At 32.3% G+C, this 19,789-nt stretch overlaps 1 protein-coding gene across 6 annotated transcripts in view; it reads left to right on the forward strand.

Annotated features, from left to right (window-relative positions):
- The first annotated feature begins 2,440 nt into the window (after positions 1-2,440).
- The window catches only part of LOC139512688 (ras GTPase-activating protein nGAP-like), a 114,728-nt gene continuing 97,379 nt past the window's right edge, over positions 2,441-19,789 (forward strand). For 3 of the 6 annotated variants that reach the window (XM_071300495.1, XM_071300498.1, XM_071300497.1), the window contains exons 1-3: positions 2,441-2,747; positions 11,433-11,557; positions 12,128-12,278. In XM_071300495.1, coding sequence (XP_071156596.1) covers positions 2,699-2,747; positions 11,433-11,557; positions 12,128-12,278 — 325 coding nt within the window. In that variant the 5' untranslated portion in view covers positions 2,441-2,698. Of the gene's footprint in view, positions 2,748-11,432; positions 11,558-12,127; positions 12,279-16,074; positions 16,577-19,789 lie in introns of those variants that run through there. The other 3 variants (XM_071300496.1, XM_071300499.1, XM_071300503.1) reach the window with 3 other exon arrangements.

Genomic DNA, 19,789 nt, shown 5'->3' on the forward strand with positions numbered 1-19,789 from the left:
GCCAATGAGACAACTCTCCCTAAGAGACTTTGACTGAGGAAGTTAAATTATTAGTTTCTAAATAATAATTAGATTTATAAACGGCCGATTTATGAAAGGTTTGTTATATGTGGTGTCGGTACCCAAGTACTGACTATTGAGCTAGTGACACCCTCGACTATAAATAGCCCACTAGCATGCAGCGTTATCGACCCAGTGCGAGAAAAAGTTTAAACAATACTTTATAAATGTCATGATGTGCATTCGAATTTACCATCAGTAATTACGTTTAAAGCCAAACATATGGAAGTCAAGGATGTATAAGATCCAAGACAGTTGAAGAGCTATATAACCAAATAGAACCCCTAAAAATGATAGCCAAATCCATTTCAGTTCAACTTGACTACTGTACCTTCATTTTTGACATTTTTACCTCCTATGTCTTATTGTTTTGTTCATTCATCTTATTCAATATAATGGATCATAATGGAATTGTATGCTACTGTCATATAAGTAAGAGGTTTGGTTAGCTATAAAACCAGGTTTTATCAACCATTTTCTACATATGAAAATGCCTGTACCAAGTCAAGAATATGACAGTAGTGTCCGTTTGATGTGTTTGAGCTGTTGATTTTGTCATTTGATTAGGGACTTTCCGCTTTGAAATTTTCTTCTGAGTTCAGTTTAATTGTTATCTTACTTTTTGCTTGAGAGTTGAGGCCTTATTTTTTTTTATAATTTATTTATAAACGAAAAATTTAAGAAAAGTTTGTTATAAATCATGTCGGAACCGACTGACTACTGATATGATGATAGCCCTCGGGGACTGATATTCTATCAGTATCGGTATCGACCCAGTGCTTGTAAGAATTGAAAACAACACTTCATAAACGGTATGTGTGTCCTCTAATCTTTTCTGGATTGACTTTACCAGAGGCGGATTTAGGGGGGGGCAGGGGGCCCGCCCCCCCCCCATTTTTTGAAAAAAAATTGGTTGCTTATATAGGGAATCAGTAAAGCGTGACTGGAGCGGGCCTCCATTATGAAAATTTCTGGATCCGCCACTACTACCGGGAACTGACTCAAGGTGAATATTTGAATGCCAGAAATGTATGAGATCCAAAAACAGTTGAAGAGCTTTATGACCAAAAAGGACATAAACTTAATAGCACGTAGATATAAGAAGTCAAGTTTGTATGAATGCAAATGAGACAACACTCTATCCAAGTCACAATTTGTTAAAGTAAATTATTATAGGTCAAAGTACTGTACGGTCTTCAACATGGAGCCGGCTTTGGCTCACACCGAACTGCAAGCTATAAAAGGCCCCCAAAAATACTAGTGTAAATCCATCATCAAACGGGAAAACCAACGGTCTAATCTATATAAAAAAACGAGAAACGAGAAACATTTATGAACCACATCAACAAACGACAACCACTGAGGGAGTTCAAACATTACTGAGTTTCTTGATAATTTAAAGATTAACAAACGGTCAATGAATTTGAGAAAGTTTTTTTTTATCATGAAATGGTATCAGTATCTAAGTACTGACTATTGAGCTGATGGTACCCTCGATTATTAATAGCCCACCAGTATACAGCATTATATCCTAAGTGCTGATTTTTTTAAAATGAATGTTTTATAAACGTATTATGCGTTCCGAAGTTCTGATTGTTTAGCAGGTGGTTCCTCGAGTATTGATAACCCACCAGCATGCAGCGTTGTAAAAAAACTGTGCCGAGTGTTATTCTGGATTTACCTACATCGATAACGTGACAAATATAGAAAAGTTAGACTGAGGTCCTGGCTCACTGATTGCTAACGCTTACATTTTATCGACGAAGTATTAGATTGGGTCAGGATGCCAGGCTATAGAAAATTATCATATACTGGAGCCAACTGCCACCATACGCAGATAAACTTTTTGTGCATGTAGATTCTGTAGAGGCATTCAAGACCGCTATTTTAGGTCTTCGGTTTGGTTTTGACAAATATTCTATAAATAAGATATTCTTGATCATATATATATATATACTTCTTGGTTTTGAGGTTGCGAAGTGGTTTACAAAATTATAAAATATAGACAAGGATTTGTATAGTAAGATACTTACTATTCAAATCCTTGATATAGATAAATATGTCTCTGAAATATGTCACCACAGCATAAACATTTAGAATTTTATTTAGTACACTGTATGTCACATATACTGATTTATTCAATTTTTACCAGTCACTGAAAGGTTTGAAATGTAAATCTCTATCTTAATTCACAAGTTTTGATCTTTATTGTTAAATCTCTCCCTTTTAGAAAGACAAATGCCTTTTCTTTTGAGAAATTTTGCAAATGACGTTGACTCCTGTGTTTACATTACCGACTTCCACGTGGTTCCTGTTTACAACATTCAAAATAGATCCCTCGCATTGATATTTCATCAGATCCCGTGCACTTCAATTGACTGATATGATTAGAAATTAAAATGTGAAAAACATAATAATCTATAGAATGTTACAATAATATCATAACCTTTTCAGAAATGCATTTAAAACTATTATCATCGTGTATCCCTACGCATGATTGACGGAATTCTGCACCATCTACGTACAGGGAGAGAGTCATGATTTATTGATTCAGTATGATTCTCGCGTAGTTTTAAAAAAAGTGTAAATATACAAAGTTCATATAGAGTTTGACATTTTACAATATGCACTTAGAGATATGAACGATAAAGTGTTTTGTCGATATGAAGGCTGGCTTCAAGTTTGGGGTGAGTTTCGTCTGCACATTCAATGTTTTTAATAACCAAGCACACACGCGTAAATTATATTTTAATCTAGCTTGAAGGGTCAGTTAAATTTTAACAACTCTGCACTATATAAACTTTTTTTTATTGTGAAAATAGGGGATAATGGATGTGACCTTTTAGCATTTTAAGTTGTTATACTATAATATGAGTTTTGGCCCAGTAGCAGCTATGGTCATCTCTATTGCTAAGATGTTGGACTAAACCCTACTAAAGTAGAGTAGTGGAAGTATCCCAAAACCTCACTTGAAACAGTATCCAGTGGTTTTGTCAAATGATGATGAAGCAATTCTAGAGCTTGGCATCTTTTCTTACAGATTTTAAGTTTGAAACCGTGAAAACATCAGTGAACGTTGGGGACCGAAAATCTTGGGTTGGTGTTTTTAAAATTAGTCCCAGATGAGAGGTCTCCACAGATTTAAATAAAATAACACATTATTTTAAAGAAAAAGTCGTTTTGCTGTTCTCCCTGTCACTGGAAGGTCATCAACAGTTAGTTTCAATGCACAGTCTGGTAGGGTGGATACACATGGTGATAAGAACTTAGGATAATTTTATTTTTGGAAGCAGTTCAAATTCACTTTGATGTATACTAATGAGGCTTTTCTGCTATTATTTTTACATTATAACAAAAACTTAAGTCACTTACAATTTACATACATTAACTTGATTAATATTTGTAGGAAAAAAAAACCATTCCAATGCAGGAGTAGGGATTCAGGGGAAAAAAAGGGGATAGAGGGCACATGGGTCCTCCCTTTACTCTGGATTATTTAAAAATACCTTGTTTTACAAAAAAATCATTCTAAAAGATTGCCTTGGTATGTTTGGAGATAAATTTTGGAACCATTTTCCACTATCACTCCCCCTTTTTGATTGAATGATGTATCCTCCCTTTATGTTCATTTGACCTTACAGATTTAAAGAAAATATATGTATCTGTTCTACCTTGTCACAAGTTGTGGGAAAATAGTTTTGTATGTAGTAAGCTGTGTTATCGTCCATGTCATTTTTAACCTTAAATTATAATCCCCCATAGATCATAATCACATGGACTATTAAATCTCAATTAGAAGATGGCTAAGACTTTTAAATCAATTGAAGAAACTTTTGTAAAAGTGATGGGATAAGGTAAATGGCATTTTAATTGTCTTTTATCTTGGTCTATAGTTTATTTAACATTAACAATTTATACTTGTTTACTTGTACCCTTGTTTGTGAACACCCAAAGTCCATATTGAGGAATGGAATATTAGGCCTTTTAGGGTTATTGATTAATTTAGAAGTTAGAAAAGTTTAAATATTAAAGTTAAAAAATTGGACTTGAACACAGAAAAAAGTGCTTAAAATATGTTTTATAAAAACTGTCTGTAAATACACATAAAATAAAATACCCATAAAATAAAAATATATATGTAAATATTGGTCATAGGACTAGAAAATAGAATAGTTTTTGGCAGAGACAGAGATGAATTAGGATTTTACTGCATTGTTCCTTATTATGTAGGCTGTCTCATACAGAAAGGTAGCTTATATACTTTTAGTGGTCTTAAAGTTTCAGATGTATATATATATATATACAGTGGTGGATCCAGGGCGAGGGTTCTCGGGGGTTGGACCCCCCTGTTTTTTTGACGATCAATGCATTTGAATAGGGAAATATGATTGGAACCCCCCCCCCCCCCCCTGGGTTGGGAACCCCCCTTTTGAAAATGGCTGGATCTGCCACTGATATATATACAAAAGGGCTCTCCTGCTACAGGCTCACAAAGTGTCAAGGTTTAGTCAATATTAAACAGACAGTGTAGGAGGGAAAGTGGAGACTTTTTTATGACTACAAATGAACTTTATAAGTTTTGATTGTTTTATTCACTTAAGTTTGAATGGGATCAAATAATGTCAAATGGCTTCAAAAGTTTACTGATCTATTTAAATATGTAATAGAGTTATGAAGTTTTCTGCCACTTATCTGGTGACTCTGTACAATTGTTTTTTGGTAACACCTGAGTGTTATAAGATGTGTAATAAATGTCTTGTACATGTAAAAATTATTGTACTGGCTGTTGCTCATAAAACAATGTAAGTATGTATTTTCAATCATAAGTCTTTCTCCATCTGCAATAAAATGATGATAAGAGAAGGTTTTATAACCCGCCATGTTATAAACATCAACCTTATTTATTCTTTACCATCCAGACTATATTTATAACCTTTATAGCTGTATAAAATTCCTTAACAACAAGTCCAGGAAAATAATTATCCCTAATAGATAGAGAGATAACAACAAGTCCAGGAAAATAATTATCCCTAATAGACAGAGAGATCAATTTCTGACTCATGCACATGCATGCATGTTAGTTAGTGATGATGTCATTCTTAAGGCAATTAATTTAAGATTGCAAAATGTCAAATTCACTCATTTTATCAATAATAGGGAAGTTTTTTTTTTTGTAAAAATGAAAATGAATCCCTTTAATTGGATAGAATTTATTGTTACGCACAGTTGTAGAAGGTTGCTGAAGTTTTATTTTTATTAAATCATATGATATGCTTTAAAATCAACAAAATGTGTTTGAATTGTGCGAATGATCAATATTTCATCTGATTAGAAAATAGATTTGATCTTCTAATGAATTGGAGCAGCAATTGATTGTATGTTATTACATGTAAAAATGATTCTAATTTTGAATTGTAAGAAAAAAGTAAAATATATAGATCATAAAAATGAATAAAATGAAAAATATATTTTCAAATTTAACACATAGTGCTTTATAATATTTCTGTAGGTAGGTCTGATCCAGGGTTTGAGAAAAGGGGTCTTATTGTCAATTATAACAGTAAAAAAAAGCTCTTATTGTATGAATGCCAATGTTATTTTTGATGACTTTGGCCCCACCAATAATTATAAAAGGGTTTTTTCATCTACAATGTATAGTATCAAGTCAATACATATATATACAGGATCTTTCCCAGAAGTAGCAATATGAATAAATGCTAATTTACAAAGTACTTTTCAGAAATAAATGAAATTTAATGCACCTATTCCATATGAAATATAATGAATATTATATACTTGAAATTAGTTCATAAGTTCAGTAGTTACTTCATCAATTTCATGACAAATATAATGCATTACATAATTCAGTTTATATTTTTGACCTCTGACACTCAAACATATGGCATGCAGTGTTTTCCCTAAACATTTTTAGAAATTTAGACTGTTATGAATTCTGACAGATGGGGGCTAATAAAGAGTTATATGGAATATCAAATTGATCCATCTCGCCTAATATATCCTTTTATGAGGGGAAAAGTATTAAGATCAGATAGTTCCCTTCTATAGTTAAAGCACCCAAAGAGTGACTTGGAAATAGACATACATGTATGGTCACTCTTGGTTATCTTCCAACTGGCAGTAAAATCCTTGACAAAGTTCAGTGTCTACATTGTGTATTTAGTGCAGGATGTATAAATTCACAGCCACATCAGGTCAAAATTGAGATGCCTTTTTTATAGAAAGTGCCGCATTCTCAGCACTTTAAAAGTCTTTACAACATCTCTGAGGGTTCTTTAGTAGACCTGTTGAAATTAAAAATTTCTGTCCCAATCCAATTGACCCATTTTCAAGTGCGGTCAAATTTTCCACCTTTCATCCCAGTCATTCATTAATGTTTGGGGGATTTTACTTAATGACTAAAACTGATAGAAAAAGAAACTAGTTGAATATAAATGTGTGTAATAAAAGTTTGAGCTGCTTAAATATTTACTAAGAAAGCTCTATGTCAGTTTATTTTATTGAATTTTATTTGATGTTTTTATCATCGAATTATAGATTTAATTGCCTTGTCAAATGTTTATGTCCTTCTTTGGCCCTTAATTGGAATAGAATGTTCTTCTTTTAAAGCAAATATGATCTTTAAATCGACAGGGATTAAAAACCGCTAATCTTTAACTCTTCATTGAGCTTCATTGCTGCAAAGCAGTTCTACTTCCTGATAAGGGAAATAACCTGCTTCAAATATTATTTAGGCGTAAAATGAGGGATTTTGGACATGAGTTTCTGAAACAGGCTTGCATACTGCTGCAGGGGCAGATCCAGCCATTTAAAAAAGGGGGAGGGGTTTCCTAACCCAGGACAAAAAAGGGGGGGGTGTTCCAACTACATGTCCCCTTCAAATGCATTAAACGTTCAAAAAAAAGAGGGGGTTCCACCCCCCCCCCCCCCCCCCCCCCCCCCCCCGCTCTGGATCCGCGCCTGTGCTGGATTTTTATTTTTTAAATATCTGTGTCAGAGGTTGTGTTGCATACTAATTTATGATTGTCAATGAGACAAATCTCCACAATAGACAAATGTCACAGAAATTAACATCTATAGGACACAGTACAGCCTTCAACAATTAGCAAAGCCCATACCGCATAGTCAGCTATAAAAGGTCCCAATATGTCAATGTTACACATTTCAAACAAGAAAAACAAATGCCTAATTCATGTAAAAAAAAAACGAACGAAATTTAAAACAAATATGTAACCCATAAACAAACGACAACCAATAAATTACAGGCTCCTAAGTTGAAGGATATACAAACATTTCCATTTTCTGAGGAAGCATTATGTAGATAGTAAAAGTGAAGATATATGTGTTAGATCCTTTTGATTATTGTTTCATGTGTTGTCACAGGTGTAGTTGACATTACTTATCTGTTTAAGTATGACAAACAATGCCTAGTATAATAGAACTACTTTTTTCTCTTCAGTGGGCATGATATGTAATGAATCTTGGTAAATATTTGTTAAAATAATTGTGACAATATAATATTTCCATGTTTAAATAGATTTGTTTACTGTTTAATTTAAAGTTTATAGCATTGTGTTTATAAATGTTCAATAAATTCCTTTCTCAAGTGAAAAAGTTGTAGTTTAAAATCATTGTCATTGCTTTATATTAAGAAGATTAATATGAAAAACAGAAATTATTTGATTCAGAAAACAGTTTTTGTTTTGACAATAATATTTTTCCAAAATTATAATACATTTGACTTTGTTTTCCCTGACATTGCTACAGTAATGTGAGTTCTATAGGTCGTCATAGAGGATCATAGAGGACCTTCCATGTTACATCAAGTTGTTTTCCCTGACATTGCTACAGTAATGTGAGTTCTATAGGTCGTCATAGAGGATCATAGAGGACCTTCCATGTTACATCAAGTTGTTTTCCCTGACATTGCTACAGTAATGTGAGTTCTATAGGTCGTCATAGAGGATCATAGAGGACCTTCCATGTTACATCAAGTTGTTTTCCCTGACATTGCTACAGTAATGTGAGTTCTATAGCTCGTCATAGAGGATCATAGAGGACCTTCCATGTTACATCAAGTTGTTTTCCCTGACATTGCTACAGTAATGTGAGTTCTATAGGTCGTCATAGAGGATCATAGAGGACCTTCCATGTTACATCAAGTTGTTTTCCCTGACATTGCTACAGTAATGTGAGTTCTATAGGTCGTCATAGAGGATCATAGAGGACCTTCCATGTTACATCAAGTTGTTTTCCCTGACATTGCTACAGTAATGTGAATTCTATAGCTCGTCATAAAGGATCATAGAGGACCTTCCATGTTACATCAAGTTGTTTTCCCTGACATTGCTACAGTAATGTGAGTTCTATAGCTCGTCATAGAGGATCATAGAGGACCTTCCATGTTACATCAAGTTGTTTTCCCTGACATTGCTACAGTAATGTGAGTTCTATAGGTCGTCATAGAGGATCATAGAGGACCTTCCATGTTACATCAAGTTGTTTTCCCTGACATTGCTACAGTAATGTGAGTTCTATAGGTCGTCATAGAGGATCATAGAGGACCTTCCATGTTACATCAAGTTGTTTTCCCTGACATTGCTACAGTAATGTGAGTTCTATAGGTCGTCATAGAGAATCATAGAGGACCTTCCATGTTACATCAAGTTGTTTTCCCTGACATTGCTACAGTAATGTGAGTTCTATAGGTCGTCATAGAGGATCATAGAGGACCTTCCATGTTACATCAAGTTGTTTTCCCTGACATTGCTACAGTAATGTGAGTTCTATAGCTCGTCATAGAGGATCATAGAGGACCTTCCATGTTACATCAAGTTGTTTTCCCTGACATTGCTACAGTAATGTGAGTTCTATAGCTCGTCATAAAGGATCATAGAGGACCTTCCATGTTACATCAAGTTGTTTTCCCTGACATTGCTACAGTAATGTGAGTTCTATAGCTCGTCATAGAGGATCATAGAGGACCTTCCATGTTACATCAAGTTGTTTTCCCTGACATTGCTACAGTAATGTGAGTTCTATAGCTCGTCATAGAGGATCATAGAGGACCTTCCATGTTACATCAAGTTGTTTTCCCTGACATTGCTACAGTAATGTGAGTTCTATAGGTCGTCATAGAGGATCATAGAGGACCTTCCATGTTACATCAAGTTGTTTTCCCTGACATTGCTACAGTAATGTGAGTTCTATAGGTCGTCATAGAGGATCATAGAGGACCTTCCATGTTACATCAAGTTGTTTTCCCTGACATTGCTACAGTAATGTGAGTTCTATAGGTCGTCATAGAGGATCATAGAGGACCTTCCATGTTACATCAAGTTGTTTTCCCTGACATTGCTACAGTAATGTGAGTTCTATAGGTCGTCATAGAGGATCATAGAGGACCTTCCATGTTACATCAAGTTGTTTTCCCTGACATTGCTACAGTAATGTGAGTTCTATAGGTCGTCATAGAGGATCATAGAGGACCTTCCATGTTACATCAAGTTGTTTTCCCTGACATTGCTACAGTAATGTGAGTTCTATAGGTCGTCATAGAGGATCATAGAGGACCTTCCATGTTACATCAAGTTGTTTTCCCTGACATTGCTACAGTAATGTGAGTTCTATAGGTCGTCATAGAGGATCATAGAGGACCTTCCATGTTACATCAAGTTGTTTTCCCTGACATTGCTACAGTAATGTGAGTTCTATAGGTCGTCATAGAGGATCATAGAGGACCTTCCATGTTACATCAAGTTGTTTTCCCTGACATTGCTACAGTAATGTGAGTTCTATAGGTCGTCATAGAGGATCATAGAGGACCTTCCATGTTACATCAAGTTGTTTTCCCTGACATTGCTACAGTAATGTGAGTTCTATAGGTCGTCATAGAGGATCATAGAGGACCTTCCATGTTACATCAAGTTGTTTTCCCTGACATTGCTACAGTAATGTGAGTTCTATAGGTCGTCATAGAGGATCATAGAGGACCTTCCATGTTACATCAAGTTGTTTTCCCTGACATTGCTACAGTAATGTGAGTTCTATAGCTCGTCATAGAGGATCATAGAGGACCTTCCATGTTACATCAAGTTGAAGAACAGCAATAAAAGCTCTATTACTATCTATGCTTATTTACAGAGGAACTTTCTACTCCATGTCCTGTCTTTTCTATTAGATAAATCATATATATTACAGTTGAATTTACGCTTACTCATGTTTATAAAGTTCTATTTCACTGTCATCTAAGAGAAAAAATATTTTTTGCAGCACCTTCATTAAAATACATTTATCTCAGACTTGTCTGTTTTATAAAAGTTAACATAATATATATATGATGCAAGTGTGATGTTTTCATATGTTTATAAAATTATCTGGTTGTTTGGAATTCTAACCATATCAACACTGCATATAAATTCTATATCAACATCTATCTCTTTTTATTAATGATTGATAGATGTTAAATGTTGAGTCAGCAGCCTTTGCCATGAACAGTCCCCTAACATAGACACAAATCAGATAAATGGTTGGTACATATACAAACAGTTGTACAAGCTTGTCATGATTTTTCGGCCTTCCCATATCAATTTAATCTTTTCAAGTTTTATAATAAAATAAAACAACAAGTTTTGTAATTTTGTAATTTATTTATAAAGAATGGCATCAGGAGTATGCAGCTATGGAAGAGTTATAAATAGATCAAGATAAAAAAATCTGGGTTGCAAACTAAAACCGAGAAAAACACATCAACAACAAGAGGAAAACAAAGGACCAACAGGAACACTAAAAGTGTAACAAAAACATTCGCCAACATACATGTACATAGAAATGAACTATTTGATAACAAATGCCATATTCCTGACTTGGTACAGGAGTGTTGAGAAAAAATGGTTGGTTGAACCTGGTTTTTATGGCTAGCTAAACCTCTCCTATATGACCATGTTAAAAAACATGGCTAGATAAAAATAACAACCCTACATGTATGTGACAGAAATACAACACAAACACACGCAAGAACATTTATCACAGAGAAACGTTTTACCAAATAATATAATAGTCGACACAACATGCAAAAAATAAAATCACAAAAATACTGAACTCCAACTGAAAATCCCTAATCAAATAGCAAAATCAAAAGCTCAAACACATCAAATGGATGGATAACAACAAACCGCAGAACAACAACAAACAGTTTGAATTTTTTTGGAACAAAAATTGTACTTTACCTTTTTGATTTGCACATTTTACAAAACAGCATTGAATGTTAACCATTGGTTGGTTTCTCAAGTCTAAGCTATTTGACCTCTTTTAAATTGATGTTTTAATATGTTGATGCTTCTTTTTAATTTTAGATGCTGAGACAGGATTGCTTTCCAAGGTGCTAGAAGATGGGAATCAGCCAGTGATACCATGGCAACCATTTTTTGTTGTTCTGCGTCAGGATTTAAAAACTTTGACCTGTCATAAGGAAGAGAAGGTGTAATATTTTTGTAGTATTTGAAAGATAAACTGTCTGTAAAATATCTATGAGCTCTCCAATACATAGAGGTGTAGTTCGTTAGTTTTTGAGCAATTTTGAAAAAAAATGTTACACATTGTGAAGATATGGAAGTGTGGTATGATTGCCAATGAGACAACTGTCCACCAGAGTCCCAAACTTTAATTGTCATGCATGCAATTAAACAACTAGAGGGGACCATAATGCCTTCTACAATGAACAAAAACCTTTACTTGAAGTTAACATTACAAAGATAACTTAAATATAGTTCGCAATTAAACATTAAAAAAAAAAGCTTGTTGACATTCATGTATGTCTTCAATTGTATTTTTAAGTTTCAAGCCTCTTCCATGTTTCTGATCTTAATATGAAAAGGCATTGAAGTAATCACCAAAGAAAATAATCATAAGTAGCATTTTGCTTGTATTTATGAATAAAATAGATAAAATATTCAAAAAGAGGTTATTAGTTATACATGAACCTAAATTTACAAAGCAAATTTGAATTACAACTTCAAAACACAAATGATTAACATTTATATGATTGCAGAATGCTTCTGATGTGCCTGGACTACAAGATTTAATGGTGGTTAGAATGGATCATGGGAAATCAGAATTTGATAGAAGATATGGATATGATAAGCTATCCAGTATACAAGAACATGTAGAGAATCGTGACCATGATCGCCCACGAGTTACATGTATGTAAACTGTATATTTATGCTCTTTGGTCTGTTAAGGGATCAAATCGTATGATGATGTGAAAACTACCGTTATTGCTTAGATAAACAAAGAATTTGGGTTTAATACCATCATACCGTAGTAAAAACATATACTAAAAGAAACTCCATCAGAAGCTTATCTACTATAATAAACAATACTGTTTGTTGGTTTTGCTCTGCTGCTAAATATGTAAACAGTTTTAAAGTGCAATAATGGTAAAGATGTCCATGTTAAAAGTCAAAATTATGAGATCTTTCTCCTTTGAACATATATTTCTTTCTACATGGACAGGAGAATATATCTTGATTGTGATTAGGACTTTTTAAGTAACCACTTATATAATGGGGCAGAATTGAAAATATATCAACTTATTCATGTTTAAAGGATGTTTTTTTTATGTTCAATTGTATAAATTAAGAATTAATTGTAATTTTAATCTTGTATACATTTTCATACATCAGGGTGCAGGAGTTTCTCGCTGCATTGAAGACCCATTGGTGGCCTTCGTCTGTTGTCTGCTCTATGGTCAAGTTGTTGTCTCTTTAACACATTCCCCATTTCCATTCTAAATTTTGTTTTTAAGTTATATTTAATTTAAAATAAATAAAATCCAAATTTCTTCATTAAGGGCAGTTATTATTTCCCCTATCATTAGCTGTAACCTATGGCTCTGACAAAAGAAGTCATTTGAGCTACTGGAAACAGAAGTTTTATCGATATTTTTCCATCATATGTATTTTTGGCTGCTTGTTTGCCAATATTGTGAATGTTTAGTATACAGACTAAGCACAGAAATTAGAGAATGATTGGATATTTGTTCTTGAACCAAATAATGGTGACATGATTGGTATACACTTTTTTTTTTTATCTGAAGGGCATGTTGCTCTCTCTTTAAAAGCATTTTTAAAATTTTATTATACCTACTACGCATGGGATATTCTCTGAATATATATTAGTGAGGGGGATATCCTTTGCACAGCATTGCATGCAACTGCTTGTTCTGTGATATTTGAAGAATTTACAGAAGTTGTAGTTTATTACTTTTGTGTTTTAAGTCAATTTTATGAATGAATTTTGGAAAAATCAATTAAAAATTTGTCTAGCATCCATTATTGCAACAGCACATGATCAAATTCTTGTTATATCGACCACAGGAAAAATATATGTACAGCTACTTATAAGTATATTCTATTTTACGTTTAAAGATTGAAAATTAAACCTGGCAGAATTTTCTTCAGATATTTCAGAAATTTTTGTATGAAAGGATGACTATTGTGAAATTCTTCAACAAAAATGAAAGAAAAAAAATTGTTTGAGTTAGCTCCCTTTGGCCTTCAAACTACAGCTTAGTTTGCATTACCAAAATACAGTTAACTACACTATTTCTTCTACAATTCATATGCAGTCAAACCTATTATAGTTTTGATGAGAACAATAGTGGCAAACGTGATCAGCAAGTGGAAATCTGCTAATAAGTCAGCATGGTTGAAATTATCAAACAGCTCCTTTTGGACTTTTACATTTTTACAATTTTTTGACATTTAAGCCTTTTATCTAGAAAAGTATTATAAATTAGAAAGAAACTTTAATTTGAAAAATTATCATCAAGACAAGATTTATTTTGCATACCCCATTTGTGGCCTTTGGCTTTTAAGTGGGGTTGTTGTCTCTTAGACACATTCCCCATTTTCTGTTCTCATTCTGTAGATCAAGGTTATTGACATAGGATCTTTAGATCTCTGGTTATTATTTAGCAAGATCTAAGGAACTTCATAGAAATTTTGTAATCTTATTGATGTTGTTCACCACCCATTATGAAGTTTTATTTATTTTCCTGACCAAGTGAGCTTTTCTTTTCACCTGGCATCCCTGGTCCGTTGTCTTTATCTTTTACTAAAAAATCTTCTCCTCTGAAACAACTGAGCCAAATTTTACCAAACTTGGCCACCATCATCTTTGGGGTATTGAGTTTAAAAAATATGTTTGATGACCCTGCTTGCTAACCAAGATGACAGACATGGCTAGAAATAGAACATATAGGCGTTATTGCCCTTGAATGATCTAATATCTTGAAAACTATGATAGACACAGATAAACTTAAAATTGCAAAGTGATCAGCAATTTAGACTCCTTATTGCCCTTGAATGATGATTTTTACCATTTTATTTGCATTTTGCCTTATATGATAAAAATTACAATAGTTAAATAGACACTTTAAATCAAAATATGATCAGCATGGCAAGATCTACTAACAAGTCAAATTTTGCTGATATAGTCAGTAGGCTGTCGCTCTTTATAGAAGTGATTGCTATCAAATGAAGATTTTTTTTTTTTATCCTCTTTCATGTTTTGAGCAAATACTTTATAACATAGAGAGAAACTGAACAGAGATTTTTGTCAATTATTCTATTCTGGTCTACAATATTGGAGAGTCCTTTATTAAATATGCATATAGACCAAGTTGAGTGACAGAGTGGAACCTAAAGTTCTGTTTTTGAAAAAAACAAAATTAGGTTTTCCTCAGCAAATCATTAATTTCGACAAGGACTGGAATATTATTTTGTAAGGCTTGCTCACATGACCTCCAGTTTGGAAATTCTATATGCTAATTTTCTTTCTGTTCACATCACTTTGTATTCCCTTACATAATCCTTAAAAAAAAATTATGCATTTAGCTTTGAAAAAAACTTATTTCATGGTTAACAACTCCCACAAGAAGTTTCAAAATCAATCCTTTATAGTTGCATACATCTAATATTATAAAATTATAAAATGAGCTGAGATATTATGCACTTCAGTAAAGAGTATGATATTTTGACATTTCCTTCTATGCTTCAGATCAAATAATAACAGAAAAATCATTACATCTGAATAAAAGATAGCTTGCAAAATTTGAAAGAGTAAGGATTGTTTATGCAACAGCAAATACATTTGCAGAAATGATGTTACATCATAAGAACAGGCAATATTCCAGAGTTATGAGACCTGAAAACATTTTCTGCTCAACATCAAATGCATTTGGGGAAAGTGGCATAAAATCATTAGGAAAGCTGATTTTTTATTTCAAATTTGGGAAAGTTGTAACTCTTTATTTGGTAATACATTTATTCAAATTTGTTCTTATGTCTATATGTAAATACTACTGACAGAAAATCATTAGAGTAATTTGTCTAGGAATTGGTAAAATTTGATGATGTAAGGAGAAGCCATTAAAGTCGGTTTGCAGACTGATGATCTCAGCTTGATGCTAGAAATTTCTCAGGTGAAATGATTGACATATAAATCCCTTTTTGCTGACCATGCTGTTTTCTACACAGACAGGCTAAAATGATGGAAATTTGACAGCAGTTTTTGACTTTTTTTTTATCTCTTTGAAAAAATAATCTATCTAAACACCATGATTACTTCAATAGATTATTCATTAAGCATGCTTTGTAGAGAAAATTTCTAACAATTATAAGGTCCTCTCTAAGATCTGACAATGTTTACATGCATAGATATAGTTAAAATTTTATATGCTTTAAAAAAAGAATAAAGAAAAGTAATCTTTAGGTTTTAAACTTATTAAGGAAGAAATGAAATTAAATTGGTTTTCATGTAAATGTACCATACTCTTTTTTTTTTGGTTAAGTAGTTAGTGTCACCCTGTGTTAGGTTCACACAATAATAAAGATTTAAGATCCGTCATATTTATTAAAGTTTAAAATAAAACAATAGAAAGGAAGAAATATATTTTTTCTTGATGAATAACAAGGAAATTTTACAAAAAAGCTTGATTTTTACATTATACAGTACAGAACTGGTGTAATATAGTTTACAGATTTTATCATCAAATGATTCCATTGTAGGCTTAAGTGTCTATACTATAGTAATTGAATTTTGTAAGTTATAACAGTGAAAGTAATGGTTCTCCACTGCAAAGCATCTTGCCAATTCTCAGTGCAAGTGGTAGGAGGGGAAATTGACTATTAAACACTGCAGACTTTACTGTGCGTAACTTCTTTATATTGAGATGTAATACTATCACTTGGGATTGTTAAAGAATAACCGGGTATTAAGGGTACTCAGGCATGTAACGTGTGTGATTTACAATTTTTCCGCGGGTATTTGAACAAAGTGTTAATTGAAGAAAGCAAATAAAGTGGACGGATTACACCATTATTGGTTGTATTGGAATTCTCTATTTAGATTTGTAACAGAAATGGATATTTTCTTCTAGGAAGGTTCAGATATAAAGTGAAAATGTTTTTCCATAAATCTAAGAAGTACAGTTTAGGTAAGATCATAGATTTATTAAGACGTAATTGCTCTGATCAAATCTAATGTTAAAGTATCACAAAGTTAATGTATTTAATAGTACATTTTTGTATTTTAAGACTTTAAAAAGATTTTTATTTGATGAGGTTAAAGATAAATTTAACATTAGAATGTATTGTCAGTTCTTTAGCTTCTAAATTTACCACAGACTTGTGAAGTCTTTGAAACAACTGATCAAACACCTAATCTAAAAAAAATACTGTGCAGTGGTGGATTCAAGGTATATTTCAGGAATTGGAACCCTCCTTGTTTTGACATTCAATGCTTTTGAATGGGAAAATATTTTGGAACCCCCTTTTTTCTGGGTCGGAACCCTCATTTTAAATTGCTGGAAACACCACTGCTGTGGACTTTCAAAGTACATGTAAAATAGGATATGGAAAGATTTGCTGTACCGTGCTTAAAAAGAGTTCTAAGATCATTTGACTGTACATTATGAGATTATGGACTTTCATAATTAAGGGTATGAAAAATTACATGTCCTCAAATACCAAAAATTTTAAAACTAAAATTCATCATAAGTTATAATGATTTATTGTGTCAAATTTAATTGAATAGTGATTTAATGAATGAGATCTACAAGAAGTTCATAGGAATTCCTTTTCAAATGTTTCAGGCTTGCATTTGACTTATAAAAGATGTACTGTTGTAACTATAGAACTGGGCTTAAAATAATGGGTTTATATATTTTCACCCAGTTACGGCAATGATGTAATTTCCAAAAGATTCAAGGTTTATAGTCTTCTTTGTGCCAATACTTCATAATAGATTAATTTTTGTAAGAAATGTATACAATATTTAATAGGGAAGTAAAGGCGTTTTTATTTAGTAGTAAATTGTAAAAGTGAATATCAAGCTTTGACATTTAAAAGCAATTTAAAATGAATTCACTTGACAGATAAAACTTTAAATGATATTACGGAGGTTCTCAATTCATTATTATATTTTTCAAATGGTGATGATCTACACCATTTAAGATGTCATTTTCAAATATCAGTCATTGGTATTTACAAAAAAAATGTTGCAAAAATATGAGTAAATGAAGTTGAAAATAATGGCATTAGGCATGGTTAATAAGAATAGTAATTCCCCTTAAAATATCTGAGCACTGTTTTTAAAACAGAGCAAACATTATTTTCATCATACCTGTATCTGCATCAGAAATTTGGTTTGAAATATTACAATGCCATAAATTTTAAAATTACAGTATAAATCTCAGAATAAATTCAACCTCAAGTGAACCTTTATCTTGAGAAGAAATCCTTGATGATATTGCTGTATAAGAAATAATTATTTAAATGCTGATCCAAATATTTGTTAACCAGTACTAGTGCCACATTCATTTTCAATCTAACAAATATTTTTAGTCCAAACATTAGTACAGCTGATCAATGATTTGTATAGAATTAACTTAACATATCCTTGAGGTCATCATATTGTTATTTTAAAACCAAATCTCCTACTGTAAATGCATGATGTGGTATAAAGGTTGATGACACTGATAATCTTGGCATTAATAGCGGATGCCATCTTTGATAAACTGCTTATTTGATAGGTTGATACAATATGTTTCCTAAATGTTCAAACATTAAGACTCAAATGAGAATGGATCAAGTAATTTTTTTCGATCATCAAAGATCTTGCTACAGTCTTGGTATTTTCAGCAGCTTTTGGATGTTATGATATTGTTCAACTATGTTGTAGGTCAGTCTAAAACATTGTAGACTGGTTGTTGTTTAAGTTTGTTGAAGAGTTTGCTTTTATAACTTAAATGGAAGCAAATTGTTAACTATTTTTGTTCTCTTATTTTGGTCCTACTATCGGTTAAATAACTTCTGCTCCTGTGATGTTTCAAATGCATTTGACTGACCCCAGACTAGCTAGCAAGAACTAATACTAACCCTTATTTGGGATTGTAGGTTTTTAAACAATTTTCACTCTTTAATCTACTGATTGCTGCTGTGACTGTGGGATTGTAGATTGTCCTTTCTGAACCTTTTCATTTTCAGTACAAAAGGATAGTTCAATATAAATTCATGAATATGTACTAGATGAACAATTTAATACCATTCTTAGTTTGATTTCATACTGTTTACTGTTTGCATCTCAAAATTTATTGAATGATATAGTCCTTGAAATGTTGAAATGTATGTAAAACATACTAAATGGCCCTCCACAAATAGTTTTTATTGGTTCTTATGATGGTAAAGGTTGTTTACATGCTGATAGTATATTCTTATGCAGGTACATGTATATATTTTTCTCCTTGAGCAGTGTAGCATGACAAAATCACAAATATCTTACCGAACATAAACTTTTAAAATAGGTTATCCAGCTTAAAATTTTAGTAAATGGTGTATTTTAAAGTTACAAACCATCAGATGTGATATTTTAAGTTGGAAATTTACCATCTAAAATGCATTGTTTTCGGAGCAAGACAAGTTCTGTAAAGAAGTACAATAGACGAAGTAGGAGTATGGACCATTTAGATAGTATTGGTGAGATTGTTATCTATTTTCTTGAATAATGTTTTTTGTTATCACATTTAAATGGGGTCACATGATGTTTATGTTACGATTGACAGTTGATTCATTCTTGTGGTCAGATACATTACATTTAATCTTTGATAAAAAATGAGGACAAAACATTGATTACAGCATTGCCAGTCGCTATATGTAATATAAAGCTGATGAATTAGCCAGTTTGTTTTCTGAACTTTTAATGAAAATGTTTTCAAAAAAATTGCATATGGAAATTTATAAATGCATCATTAAGTTTTAAAATGCGTTTAAAATATGACAAAGTTTGATGTAAAATATGATAATGATAGCATACTTTAACCAATTTAAAGCCTTAACAACATCACAATTTTATAAAACATCCTTGTTCCGGTATAACTTTTCAGAGAATTGTATTTTAGAAGTTTGTTTTCTGAATATTTTTTAGCTCTAAAACCTCTGTAATATTCTCTGAAGTATTACGACATAGCATTCATAACTTATTGATTGTAACATGAAGTTGATCTTAAAACAAACATTACAAAGTTTGTTTAAGTTCCATTGAAAGATAAAAACTATGATGTATTATATTTCCTTTTTTGAGTAGAACCAGTTATAAAGTTGAAAATAGAATATTAAGTTTCAAAATACTATGGCTTATATTTGTTGGAATA

Source organism: Mytilus edulis, chromosome 2 (genome assembly GCF_963676685.1).
Source record: "Mytilus edulis chromosome 2, xbMytEdul2.2, whole genome shotgun sequence".
Classification (NCBI taxonomy): domain Eukaryota; kingdom Metazoa; phylum Mollusca; class Bivalvia; order Mytilida; family Mytilidae; genus Mytilus; species Mytilus edulis.